Source organism: Pan paniscus, chromosome 2, assembly GCF_029289425.2.
Source record: "Pan paniscus chromosome 2, NHGRI_mPanPan1-v2.0_pri, whole genome shotgun sequence".
Taxonomy (NCBI): domain Eukaryota; kingdom Metazoa; phylum Chordata; class Mammalia; order Primates; family Hominidae; genus Pan; species Pan paniscus.
This window is the reverse complement of record NC_085926.1, coordinates 62,491,721-62,505,893: the sequence shown is the minus strand read 5'-3', so window position 1 is coordinate 62,505,893 and position 14,173 is coordinate 62,491,721. Positions and strand designations below refer to the sequence as shown.

Genomic DNA, 14,173 nt, shown 5'->3' with positions numbered 1-14,173 from the left:
CTGCCTCAGCCTCCGGAGTAGCTGGGATTACAGGAGTCTGCCGCCACGTCCAGCTAATTTTTGTATTTTTAGTAGAGAGGGGGTTTCACTATGTTGGCCAGGCTGGTCTCAAACTCCTGACCTCATAATCTGCCTGCCTCAGCCTCCCAAAGTGCTGGGATTACAGGCGTGAGCCACTGCACCCAGCCCGCCATCCACTCTTTAAGGAACATTACTTCAAAGTATTCTGTAGTTTAAGCACGTGACTGGAAATGAACTAAGGATTTTTAAAGGTGTGTCTGAGGTGCAGCCAGCTTTAAAATAAAACCTCGCTGACTGTTCCCTCAGAAGTCCCAACTGCCTGTCCTGTGATTCCATGAGAAGGTACCTACCCTCTGAAAATCCCAAGGATGTGAAAGACATAGTCCTTTAAGCCCTTCTCTGCAAAGTGCACTTTCAGATGTCTGCTGATCATTTGAGATCACTAGATTTTTATGCTTTCTGTTGTAGGTCAGGCTGTTTGACAAGGGTGGCTGACTTTCTCACTTCTAACATGCATTCCAGGCTCTGCCATGCCTTTATTACAACAGTGCTCACTGCCTCATTAATTTTTCATCAACAAAATACAGTTTTAAAAGAATTCTACTATGACAGAGGAACATGCATTTCATGGGAAATGGCTTTTACTTAGTGTGGTCTTGTGGAAGTTTAAAAAATAAATGTAAGGCTTTCCAAATCTTTGCAATTCTCCCACCATTCAATCAGTCTATAAAAAGTGAGATTCCCCCAAAAAGTTCCAATAATTAGAATCATTCAAAGAGAAATCATTCTTTCTCCCCTCCTTTATTTCCTAAAGTACATTGCAAAATCCTAAATCAAGATGCTCCCAATAAACCAACTCAATTTGGTTTACCAACTCAAAGCAATTCAGTTTGTGGAGAGTGACTTCAACAATATAACCAGAAGAGGGCATCAGCATACAGCTCTCCAAGAAGGAAGCCCCTGAAATAGAAAAGGAAAAAAAAAAAAATTAAAAAGCCCAAACCATGTAGTAATAGTAAATGCATAAATCTTGAAATAACACCCTTCTGTTGTGATTTTTTTTTAAATCTTAAGTGAGTGTCGGCAACTCTCTGTTTGGCCAATCACATTAACAAACTATGTCATCTTTCATGTTGTCAGATGAGAAATGCCAGGTTAAAAAAAAATCCGGCTGGGCATGGTGGCTCACGCCTGTAATCCCAGCACTTTGGGAGGCTGAGGCGGGCAGATCACCTGAAGTCGGGAGTTCGAGACCAGCTTGACCAACATAGAGAAACCCTGTCTCTACTAAAAATACAAAATTAGCCAGACATGGTGGCGCATGCCTGTAATCCCAGCTACTCAGGAGGCTGAGGCAGGAAAATCACTTGAACCCAGGAAGCGGAGGTTGCCGTGAGCCAAGATCATGCCATTGCACCCCAGTCTGGGCAACAAGAAGAAAACTCCATCTAAAAAAAAAAAATTCCCCATGGGACCGTTCCAGCAGTATCTATGATCATTGTCATGCAGAGGGTCACAGGAAATCTGTTATCCCTAGGATCAATAATAACAAGTTGGAAAGGCCTGGTACTGTACTTGGAATCCCCTGTAAATTTGGGGGGTAAAACCTCTTTATTGGATTGTATGTACTCAACTTTCTAGAACCAATCAGATTCAACTAGTGAATGCCCATTATATGGCAGATTTTGCTTATGGGACTGAAAATACAATCAAGACATATGACTCCCTAGACCTGTCTTCAGTGAATTTATAATCCAGTAGGTAAATCCACCTATTAAGCTATACTATATTAGAATGTGTGTCAAATGCAAGGAAGCTGCCTGTATAAATGCATGTGTATATGAAGTGTTCGCTCTATGGGTATCACACAAGGTATGTAAAACTCAATTAATTCTCTAGCAACAATAAGATGCAGGTAAATACAGATGAAGACTCTGAGGCTTACAGAACAGACAGCTTATCAGAGCTGGGATGGGACCCCAGGCCCATGGAACCCCCAGCCTACACTCTTAACCTTCCATTTTAGAAGAGTATGCTATTGGTTACTTTGTTTATTACAAAAAATTAATATGTGTTCCTTTATGAAAATACTCTCAGTGACCCAGCCTTAGGTTTCCCCTGGCATTGTGATATAAGGAAGAAGTTCTGCAAACCCTATACATTATAAAGAAACCCAAGTGGGGTGGTAAAGTTTCCATCAGGAGCCAACAGAGGGCAGCAACAGACAAACCAACTACCAAAAACATCCTCCTGCGGACACCCTTCATCTCTCCACTGGGACCCTCAAGCCTCGGACAGTGCGGGAGATGCATGTAGCACTCGAGAGCATCAGTTTCTTATCACCATTAAAACAACAAAAACAAATCTCACTATAGAAGAGACTAAAAATGTCTCCCACTGGGATCAAAGTTCACTTAGAAAGTGTCTCTTTTAATAAAGGAAACTAAGGGATGAGGGATGTGGCACTCCTTCTCTAAGACATTTGACATCCGTGGATAGTAAATATGCCTGAGAGCATTTAGCCCAAAGCTGGGAGGATGCTTGCTTTCCCACGGGCTCCTTGCAGACAAGCCAGATGTAGAAATGCTAAGTATATGTGCTGGATCTGGATGCACTAGAGTGACAGGGTCCTGAAGGCGGGCCTGCAGCTGTGAGCACCCACCCTGCACTGGCATGGTTTGTGTTGGTAGAGTGAGGGCTGCCATTAGGGCACAAGTGACAACAGCCACGCCATTGTGGGGGCTGAGGATTGCTCTACTGTGACTGGCACCTAGCGATCAAGCGCTCATTGCTTGTGACAGCATGTCACTCCTGCACTTGTCTGAGATAAGAAGAAGACTTCAAAGCAACCAAAGTACTCCTTCAGCAGGAGGAAGGGGACGAAACATGTAGTTTGATGCTGATCAAAATGCTGCAAAAAATAAAATACTGAAATAAAAAGGCATGAATAAATGAATGTCTAGCCTCTAACTTCTGACCAAAAGGCCCATGTTGTATCTGCGAGCATGGCAGTCTCAGCCAAGGCCACAGTCACATTAGGTAGAACATACAAAATTGCTGTCGTTTAACCACTTTTGACCTACAAAAATGGCAGTCACATGTAGCTTAACCCAATTATATTAAAAGCAATAATGATAATAGCTAACCTTCATCAAGTACTTACTAAGTGCCAGGAACAGACTGTAAGTGCATTCCACACGTGAACTCTTTCAGTCTTCACAGTAAGCCAATGAGGTAGGTTCTAAGATTGTATCCAGTCTACAGATGAGGTTATGAAGGACCAGAGAGGTTAAGTAACATACTCAACGTCACACAGCCAGGAGGTAGCAAAACTCAGTTTGAACCCAGCCACTCGGTCCAGATCCTCAGAGGAGAGAACATGGGGGAGGGTTTTTTGGAGAAGACAGGCTCTAGGGGTCAACCTCACAATCTGCTTTTCCTTAACAGGTCAGTCAGTACACGTTTGCCATGTGCAGTTATCGGGAGAAGAAAGCGGAGCCTCAGGAACTTCTACAATTGGATGGCTACACTGTGGATTACACCGACCCCCAGCCAGGTACCCACCGACCCTCAAGGCCACGAGCCCACAAACCCTCAACCTTCCCAAATCAATGGTCAACTAATAATTGCTGGGCACTTACTCCATGCTAGGCACTAAGTCAATTCACTAAGGGTTTCAGCCGTGTGCGTGACAGTCACAATCCCTGATATTATGCCGTTTCCATCCCGGTTAGTTAAATGCCATCCTAACCTAGTGCTTTGGTTTTACTCAAGGGATTCTCTAATTTAAACCCAAAAAGTAAGAGCATTTTTCTTTTACCTGCCTGTATCCACATCAAATATGGACTCCACCATACAATGCTAAAAAAATAATTCTGAAAAAGAAGTAGTCCCACATGTACACCAAGGAGTGTGTGTGTGTGTATGTGTGTGTGTGTGTGTTGTTTTTCACCAGTGATGTGTGGGCTTGGCAGGTTTCAGTGACCAAGGGAGCCTGCCCAATATATCCATTTTCCCTAGCTACAATTCAAGAGATCATAAGGTTAGCTGGTAGCACTTGAAAACCCTCCCTAAATGTCTTTTTCCCTAAGAAGACACCAATCCACAAGCAGAGACAATGAAGCCCTTAAGCCTTATGTAGCTAAGAAAACTACACGAGCGGTAGTATTTCTTAAAAGTTCTACACCGCATAAGTTCTACATCCTGCCCCCTCGCACCTCTCCCCCCACCCATTTTATCTTTTTCCCAGAAAAAAAAATGAATAGAAATCAGCCTCAAAGAACCTTCAAAATGGGAGGGGGGTGCGAAATCATTTCAGCATATTAATGAACAACAAGCACCAACAGCCCTCTCCCAGAGAAGTTTATTTTTATGCCAAATCTGCACAAGGAAAGCATTTCCAACCATACTGCATTATTTGGCCCAAAACCTTTTTTTCTACTCCCATATTGCTCTTCCACATGCAACAAAATACACATAAAAGAAAAACAGAGTTTGAGAGAAGATGGGGTGCTAACCTGAAAAGGTGTGGCAGGGAAGGCCTTGGGCCCAGCCCACTTAGTAAAATTAGCACCTGCAGAATCTCAACCGAGTGACTGGGCCCAGCGCCACCCCTTCGGACTTTCATATGTTATTTGCTACTTGCCAGAGCAGAATGCAGAGCTGACCACATAAGGCATGAATTAAATGCTCTGCCTGGAAATCCTTCATAATGAGTAGAACCAACGAGTTTGAAACAAACAATTTCATGCAACTTCTCATGGAAAGGATGGGGCTCCTGCCTTAGGAAACCAGTCCTTAGGACATTCTGTGATGGTTTGTGTTCTTCTTAAGCCACTGTGTATCCTTCAAAAAAATAGATTCAGTCCTCCTTAGGACTTTTATTTTTAAGTAGAAGGGTAGGGTGAGGAGTGGTGGCTCACATCTGCAATCCCAAGGCGAGAGGATCGCTTGAGACCAAAGTTCACGACAAGCCTGGGCAACAAAGCCAGACATCATCTATACAAAAAAATTAAAAAATAACCAGGGCGTGGAGGCACACACCTACAGGGAGGCTACTAGGGAGGCTAAGGTGGGAGGATTGCTTGAGCCTAGGAGTTGGAGGCAGCAAAAAGCTATGATTGCACTGCTGCACTCCATCCTGGGTGACAGAAATAGACCCCAACTCAAAAAATAGAATTGTAAAGAATAATTAATTTTTAAACATAAAATGGGAAGCTAAAGGGCCAATTGAGAAGGGAAATCAATACCACCTTATGACAATAATTGCTTTTAAGCCAGTTCATTTTCCTTTCCCCCCATGTGATTGTATTTAGCCCTCATGGTAATCCCACAAAGTGGATAAGACCAGGATCATTACCCCATTTTGTAAATGAAGAAACTGAGATTCTGAGATATCAAAGGCTATTGTTTAAGACTGCCTGGTGGCTGAGCTGGGACTCCGGGTCTAACCCATGTCACGCTTTGGCACTTGCAGTAAAGCATAGCTGCATGAACAGCTATAGCAAAGCTATGGTTGTTACTTTATCAGATGAAAGCAAAATTATCTTCCCTCAGTGGGGAGGGCAGGAGTGGAGAGAGCTATTCTATCTACATGTGTAAGGAGTAACTGTGCACATATATTTTTAAAGCTTATTTCTTTTTACATCGATCCCATGGGATATAATTTATAAATTTCTATACGAAAGATGTAAATGGAAAGATGTAAAATGTAAATCAATTATGTTCTTGAGAATAATAAGCAGCTTCTTCTATCTTCCCATGTGCTAAGTCCTATTTATTCCCCAAGTAATGTCTGATTGAAAACGGAGACTTAAATTCTCTCAGTTGTCATGGGAAAGTCTAACTCAGAATTTTTTAAAGAGTGATTATTGGCCAGGCGCGGTGCCTCACGCCTGTAATCCCAGCACTTTGGGAGGCTGAGGTGGGCAGATCACTTGAGGTCAGGGGTTCGAGACCAGCCTGGCCAACATGGTGAAACCCCATCTCTACTAAAAATACAAAAATTAGCTGCACATGGTGGCACGCACCTGTAATCCGAGCTACTCAGGAGGCTGAAGCAGGAGAATCGCTTGAACCTGGGAGGCAGAGGTTGCAGTGAGCCAAGACTGCTCCACTGCACTCCAGCCTGGGCAACAGAGAGAGACTCTGTCTCAAACAAACAACAAAAAAGTAATTATTCAAAATAAATGTTCCTGGGCCCCACTTCTAACCTGTGAACCAGAAGTAGGGAGAGGTCAGAATCTTTGTATTTAAATAAGCACTGCAGGGGATTCCTGAACACAGTAACATTTGCCAGCTGGAGAGCCAAGTAATGCACATTTTAACCAATGTCCTCAGATTTGAGGAGTCTCCTCAACTGCTCCCTGAAAGGTGAGTGTGCAAATGGGGAGGACTTCAGACTCTACCTCTCTCCCTCTTTCTCTTGGTTTTATCCAAATTGTCAGTGGATCCACCTGGTGGCGATTTTGTGTGCTAAGAACCCTTGTGGCCTGTTGCTCTCTCTGCCATAGAAGGGAGGGATGCAATTAATATTGTTGCCTTAGTACCAGCCTACAATCTACGTGGTTCCCCCAGCCACAAGCATTTCCACTAAATAAACTCTACCTGTTTGGGTCCTTGACGTGTTCATTTGGTGAACTGGCAAATTATGTAAGTTTCACTTACAAGCTACTCCTTTTAAGCTAAAAATAAAAATGCATCACTTTACCTTTCCCTGTGTATGGTTTGGAAAGTTTGAAACAATCTCAATTTCTATCCGATTAGATAATTAAGTCTTCAAATAAAAGAATATTAATCCAGAATAATTCAATGCCACAGTTTGTCAAACAACTGAATTATTCTTATACGACTCATAAAGACCTTTTTTACCCTCATAAATGGACTTCGGCCATGCAAGTTGTTGGAAGTGCAATCCCTTTCCCCTAGAGAGCTGGCCAGCATTCCTTTGCCTGGTCTGCCTCCATCTATTCCCAGACGTGTCTTTTTGTCTTTGAATTGTGGGACTGTGCCCCTCGTTCTCCAAGGAGAGCCCATTTGAGGTGACACATCACATTCTTCAGATTCAGTCCCCAGGAATTGTTGCTTTTTCTAAGACTGATGGCCTTGTGGTTATGACATGTGGATCTTCACTTTGTGGATCTTCACTTTGCTTTCTCCTCTCTTGGTTCTCTTCCATCTGTCGCTCTTCTATCTCCTTCTTGCTTTCCTTGGTGTGTCCTCAGCCTCTGGTGCTTTCTGAAAAAGCCCTGTTGCTCTCTGCTGCTGTGCTTGTCATTGCTGCCATTTCTTTAGATGTTTCTCTTTGCCCTTACCCACTCCAAAATTAGGCTTCATTTTATTGTTAATAATGACTCTTAGAGAACTGTTAGTGAGGGCCCGGCCCTGGATTCATGCTTTGGTGCAGTAAAGCACAGTGGTTATAGTCATCAGCTGTGGAGACAAACAGCCAAGGTCAAAAGCCAGCTCTGACACATACAACCCAGCTTTGTGTCCATGGGCTAGTTACCACCTTCCCCATGACTTAGTTTCCTCATCTGTAAAATGGAATAATAGTACTTACATCATAAGGCTGTTGGGAGGATTGAATGAAAATATAAAAACTTCCTGGTGTCTTTCCATCTCTACCTCTAAATAACTGCACAGTGGAGAGGGCTGTCCACTTCCCCAAAGTAACTCCATGAACTGACTTTCTGACGGTAGCTCCAGAAATACAGTATCTCTACCCCAGCAGCAGGCCCTGGGTGAGGGGGAGGCCTTGGGGCTAGTAAAAGTGATACCTGATCGTGTTTGTCCTGGCATTCCCTGACTGTAGCAAAACAGCTTATTCCTAAGGATACCACGAGACTAGGCTACAGGTCTATTGACCTGCTCTTCCTTTTAACTCTTTATTGCTCACTTTTCAGGCTTAAAACAACTCTCAGAGCTCTTCTTCCTCCTCCTTCCCCTTTCAGAATTTTCCTTTTTATTGTGCTATTCATTAGGTTCATCAGATTTTCCCAGCTTGCTAACTACACATCATCCTACTCAAATTAGGTATTTTAAAACTTTCCATATGAAATTAAGCAAAATAGTCCCTTATAATAAAAACCAACAATCTTTTAGTAAAGCTTTCTTGGTGTGATATTATCAGACCCTCCATATAAAGAAGTTGCTATTTATTGTCCTAAATCCCTGGCCATTCCAAGTGCAAAACTATCAATACACACCCACGCTTGCAGCATAGACACCTCAATAAATTGCATCGGCACAATGAAGAAGTCTTAATGTTACCAGAAATCTTTTCCAATGACGAATGTCAAACAGATTACTGGCTGGACCTCACTGGAAATTTGGGGATGCTAATAACTCATTCATTCTCCTCTTAGTTTTTAATAATTGAGGAGGCGACGAGGAACCTGATGAAGATATGAAGTATTATTTCCAGCTAGAGAATGCTGAGTAATCTAAAATACAGGTTTCTAGAATATATTGATGGACACAATGTAGCTTTGGCCTGAACCCAAAGAGAAGTTTCCACCTACTTCTCACTAATTTTTTATTTTTTATACTTTAAGTTTTAGGGTACATGTGCACAACGTGCAGGTTTGTTACATATGTATACATGTGCCATGTTGGTGTGCTGCACCCATTAACTCGTCATTTAACATTAGGTATATCTCCTAATGCTATCCCTCCCCCCTCCCCCCAACCCACAACAGGTCCCGGTGTGTGATGTTCCCCTTCCTGTGTCCATGTGTTCTCATTGTTCAATTCCCACCTATGAGTGAGAACATGCACTTCTCGCTAAATTTTAACCTTGAGAACTGCCCATGGAAAAAGATGGATCTAGAGCATATTCATTTATTCAACAAATATTTGTGCACCCACTATGTGCCATGCACTATTCTAGGCTCCAGGGATACAGCAGTAAGCAAAACAGACAAAAACTACCTGCACTTATGAAGCAAAGTAAATTATATAGTTTGCTAAAAAGTAATAGGAGCAATAAAGAAAAATTAAGCAAGATAAGAGATAGGTCACAAGAAGGGAGGTCAGGGAAGGTCTCAACAGGAATGTGATGTTTAGGAAAAGATACAAAGGAGATAAGAGTGTGAATCATGCAGATACCTGAAAAAAGAGTGCTCCAGGCACCGAGAAAAGCAATTGCAAAGGTCCTGAGGTGAGCACATGCCTGGGGTGTTCAAGGAAGAGCAAGAGGCCAGTGTGGCTACAATGAAGTGAGTACATGTGTGCATAGAGGGAGAGAGAGAGTATTAGGAGAGGAGGTTAGAGGTGGCAGAGGACCAATTCATGGGGGGCTTTCAGGCCTTGTCAGAACCAACGCTTTTCCTCTGAGTGGAACATGGAACTGCTGGCAGGTTTTGAGCAGAAGAGTGATAGGACCTGACTCTAGTGCTAAATCAGGGACCCTGGCTGCCTTGTGAGCATCAACTATAGAGAATGAGGATGGAGGCAGACAGGTCAGATAGGAGGCTATTAAAATAATCCAGGGATGATCCTGGCTACATTTAGGATGGCCGCAACTGGAGATGGAAGAAGTGATCAAATTCTGGTAATGTCCTAACGGTGGAACCATCAGAATTTCATGATTCATTGGAAGTGGGTAGTGAAAGAAAGCAAAGAGTCAGAATTGACCCCAAGACTGGGGACTTGAGTGGCAAGAGAGATGGGCTCAGCTTTGCTGAGGAGGTCAGGGAGAAAGACCAGGAGTTCATTGTTGGGTTTCACAAGCTTGGGATGTCTATCAGATATCCCTGGGGAAAAGTCAAGAAAGATATTCAAGTCTGGAGTCCAGGGGAGAGGTCCAGGTTGGAGAGAGAAGTGTGAAGGCCATCAGCATACTCATGGTACTTAAAGGCTGGTTGGCATCACCATGACAGAGGGTGTAGCTAAGGAAGAGAAGAAGGGCAAGGACAGAAGCCCAGGGCATGCCAGCATTTAAAAATCAGGAAGAGGAGGAGGAGGAGCCACCAGACAAGACTAAGGAGCAGCAGCCAGGATGGTAGGAGGAAAGTCAGGGTTTCCTCCTGAAAGCTAAGTAAAGAAAGCATCTTGAAGAGAAGGGAGTGCAAATGCTGCTGATAGGTGGGTGGGCCCAATAAAATGAGGACTTTTAATCAGTCATTGGATTCAGCAATGTGGAGGTCACTGGTTATTCAGCAATTTGTCCACTGAAACCTGGACGAGTTTCAGTGGGGCAGCAGCCTGATTGGAGGGGTTGTAAGGCAGAAAAGGAGGGGAGAGACCCTTGCTACTCAACATGTGGTCCTCACACCAGCGCCATCTGAATCATCTGGGAGCTTGTTAGAAATGCTGCACCTCAAGCTCTGTTCCGGACGTACTGAATCAGAAGCTGCATTTTAACAAGATGCCCAGGGGGTTCGTATGGGTACTAAAATTGGAAAAGCCTTGGTAGAGATTTCCCTTTCGTTGTAAAGAGAAGAACAATAGGACAGTAGCTGAAGGGAGAGATGTGGTAAAGAGAGGTTTTTGTTGTTGTTTTGTTTGTGTTTAAAGATGAGGGAGAAAATAGTATGTTTATAGGCAGATGTTTATCCCCCAAGCAGGCAGCCTGCTTGGCAGTTCTATCCCCAGCAGGACACAAAAAGATAAGATCCAGGCTCAGAAATACTTCTTCAACATCACGGTCCCACTCTGTGGACAAGTGAATCTCAGACTTCCCATCCTAAGTTAATCACTACCCCCCTCTTCTGTCCCAAGGAAAAGCAGCAGAAACTGCTTTTTCAAAGGCTGAGTCCAGTTGAGAACATCACAGCTCAGCTTAGTAGAAGTTGTTACTCCCTTTTCTTCCAGGTTTGGAGGGTGGCCGAGCCTTCTTCAATGCTGTCAAGGAGGGAGACACCGTGATATTTGCCAGTGACGATGAACAAGACCGCATCCTGTGGGTCCAGGCCATGTATCGGGCCACGGGGCAGTCACACAAGCCTGTGCCCCCGACCCAAGTCCAGAAACTCAACGCCAAGGGAGGAAATGTACCTCAGCTGGATGCCCCTATCTCTCAATTTTGTAAGTAAATATGCCGTTTTACAAAAATAGCTCTGTAAAGTAAACCTTCCAAAGTTGAATTAGAAAACCTAGTTGCTTTTATACTTAAAATTTATAAAATCATGTTTGCTGAAAACATATAGTGAATTCAGGGGGAAAGTTGGGACAAATGTTAGATGAAAGTAATTTTAAAGTGCAATACTTGACCTTCTCCCACAAGCACTAAATGAAGGAAAGTGTATTTTAGGTGGATTTTTATCTCTGTTTTGGTGAGAGTACAGAATTCACAGCCAAACATGTATTTGTTTGAGTCCTTCAAATATAGTAGATTATGTATGTCCTTGCTTCATTTCTTCCTATTAAAAGTAATTTAAAAATAGGGTTGATTTGAAATCAACTTAAATCTGCAATTTAGAACCATTTAAAAATAAATGATGACATTATCACATGCAGCGAAAAAAAAAAAAAAAACACAAAACATGGTACCTAAAATCCCATTCCGAGCTAAAATACCGAAGACCCAAAAATGAAACTGTCTCCTTAAACAGCCCCAGTTCATATTCGAGTTTTTTCTCCTCTTACCTCTGCATACATTTAATTTCTTGCCCCTTTTCCATGTCTTCTTACTACCTAAAATGGCTTTTATCTATCAGTACTTCTGATACACAGGGTGAGGTGAAAGCCAGTACATGTTTGGAAATATTTATTAAAACAAAGAAAATGGAGAAATAAAGTAATTCATTTTCGTTCCAAACATTCATTCTAAATAGAGTCTTTTGCTTTACCCTGAATATCAAGTCAATCAGAGATAACACAGGTACAAGTCATTTTTAGCAATAATCATGATGATTTATTACTTTAGTATGGAACTCACTGATTCATTCTAGGTCATTGAGCAACTGTCTAGAAATAAGACATGCTAATGAGAAGGACAGACAAGGTACCAGCTCTTATAATACCTGCATCCCAATGGGGAAGCCTAGATAGTAAACAAGTGAACAGATAAATAAGAGAGCTTCAGACACTGGTAAATACCATGAAGAATGTCATTTAGTGGTGACTGAGTGAGAAGGAGAGACATTAGACAAACAAAGAAGCTTTCCCTGAGTTTAGGTTCAAAGGATAGGTAGTCAGCCCCACAGATATTTGAGGAAAGAGAATTGCAGCTGAAGGAAAACAAATGCAAATGCAGAGACTTAACCTCTAACACAGTGCTTACATGATCTCTCCTCTGTTGCTCTTAAACAGAATATGGATGTGGGTGGAATAATTTTGCAGCTGTAACTACTAAATAGAGGTAAACTTGTATTTCAGTGAATTCTACTGCCATGTCCATTTCTGTCCAACAAGACTATATTCTTACACCTTGCAACACCCTTGTTGATCAGGAAATACAACTTCTTTTGGATCACAAATTCTGTCTATCAGATGCTCCCAGGAATTCCTGTCCAGTACTGATGGTGATGCATGCCCTTGTGGAACAGTGTAAATAATCATATAATGGCTGTGAGTTTCCACACAGAAAATCATGAAAGAATAAGAAAGAGATTGCCCACACCTACCACCAAGTTCTCCACTCTTGTATTCTCTAACATCTTCCTGCACTTAGGTTTACTTGAGAGCAGTAAAGAGAGTAATAGTTATTAGTCAAGATAAATCATACCCAGTATTTGTTTAATTGTTGTGTTTTTTTTTTAAGTATGACAAAAATCCCTCCTTTCACCTTGGGCAACATGCTCCTTTGTAATTCATTTGGAAACAACACATCCTATCGTAACCTCTTGAAAAGAAGTTACCCCTGTATCAGAAAAAAATTCTAACTATAATCACCATTCAAATCAACCTCATAAAGCATGTATCTCAGGTGATATTTGGAAAATACTGGTCTTATTTCCAAATAATCTTCATTTCTTCTAAAGTCATTTCACCTTACATTCAGTGTCTCTGTTCTATCATCTGCCCAGATTAAGAAACTGCTACATAGTTTGCTATTGACCCCACTTTTTCCTCACTAGTATAAGGTGAAGGACATTCGGGAGTAAAATTAGAGACAAGAAACCGATTAAAAAAGAACCTGTGATGGAAGCTGCTGAAGAAGAGATGTCTCTTCATGGAAATGCATGGGGGCTCTTGATTTAGATTTCTGTCTGTGGATAGGATTCATTTCGTTGTGAAATTAGAACACTAGTTGTTAGGCATCAGCAGAAAGACTCAATTGAATACACACAGCTTGATGTGTATCACTACTCTAGTTGAAATAAGGAACTTTCGTTAAATGGAGCATCCAAAGCAAACTCCTAAGAGTTAGAATTTGGGGGGGGGGTAAATGATATCATCCCTAGGGAATATGTAAAGTAGGCTGAGAAATGAGTGAGAAAACCAGATCATGCATGCCATTGGGATTTATCAGTACCTAGTGGTAGATCTACCTTCTTCTGTACTGTCTCCTTTATTACTGCCTAGGAATGGGAGTTCTTCAGAGAGCATGAGGCCCTGCTACATCTACCAGGTTCTAAAAGAACAAGCCACTACAATCAGCTATGGAGACTGTGTAATACAGGAAACACCTTGCACATACACAAAAATATGAATGGCACCCATTGAGTTCTGCAGTGCCCAATCTGCACAACTGTACACAGTGGCCATGTAATAAATGGCAGCCCTTACCCAGAACTTCAGTCTGATAGTGTGGATCCCAGCCGTCCCATGGTTACTTTATTATCCCTGCAACAGAGCTTCAACACTGCTCCAAATTCTATCTATTGCTAGTTTAAGCACTTAATAAAAACTGCAGCCAGAGTACCAGCCAGTGTGGCTTCTGTTCCTATAATTTACAAGCCATCAGAGACAACCAGTTAGGATTTAATCAACCCAACCTTTATGCCTGAGCATCTACAAAAAGATCAAGAAAGGAACCAGGAATTTTACATTCCATGGTATCATTGGGTAGTTATGCACAGCAACCAAAAGAGAAAAAAGTGTCTAGATATGAGGGAATACAGTCTTCCCTCAGTATCCATGGGAAATTGGTTCCAGGACCCCCTGCAGATACCAAAATCCATGAATTTTCAAATCCCCTTTATAAAATGGCATGGTATTTTCATATAAATTATAAACATCCTCCCATGTAATTTGAAACATCTCT

At 42.1% G+C, this 14,173-nt stretch overlaps 1 protein-coding gene across 14 annotated transcripts in view; it reads left to right on the top strand.

Moving 5' to 3' along the window:
* CADPS (calcium dependent secretion activator) overlaps positions 1-14,173 on the top strand; it is a 475,048-nt gene that overhangs the window by 311,253 nt on the left and 149,622 nt on the right. For all 14 annotated transcript variants that reach the window (XM_034956809.3, XM_034956818.3, XM_055110096.2 and 11 more), the window contains exons 10-11: positions 3,469-3,577; positions 10,837-11,049. In XM_034956809.3, coding sequence (XP_034812700.1) covers positions 3,469-3,577; positions 10,837-11,049 — 322 coding nt within the window. The remainder of the gene's footprint in view (positions 1-3,468; positions 3,578-10,836; positions 11,050-14,173) is intronic.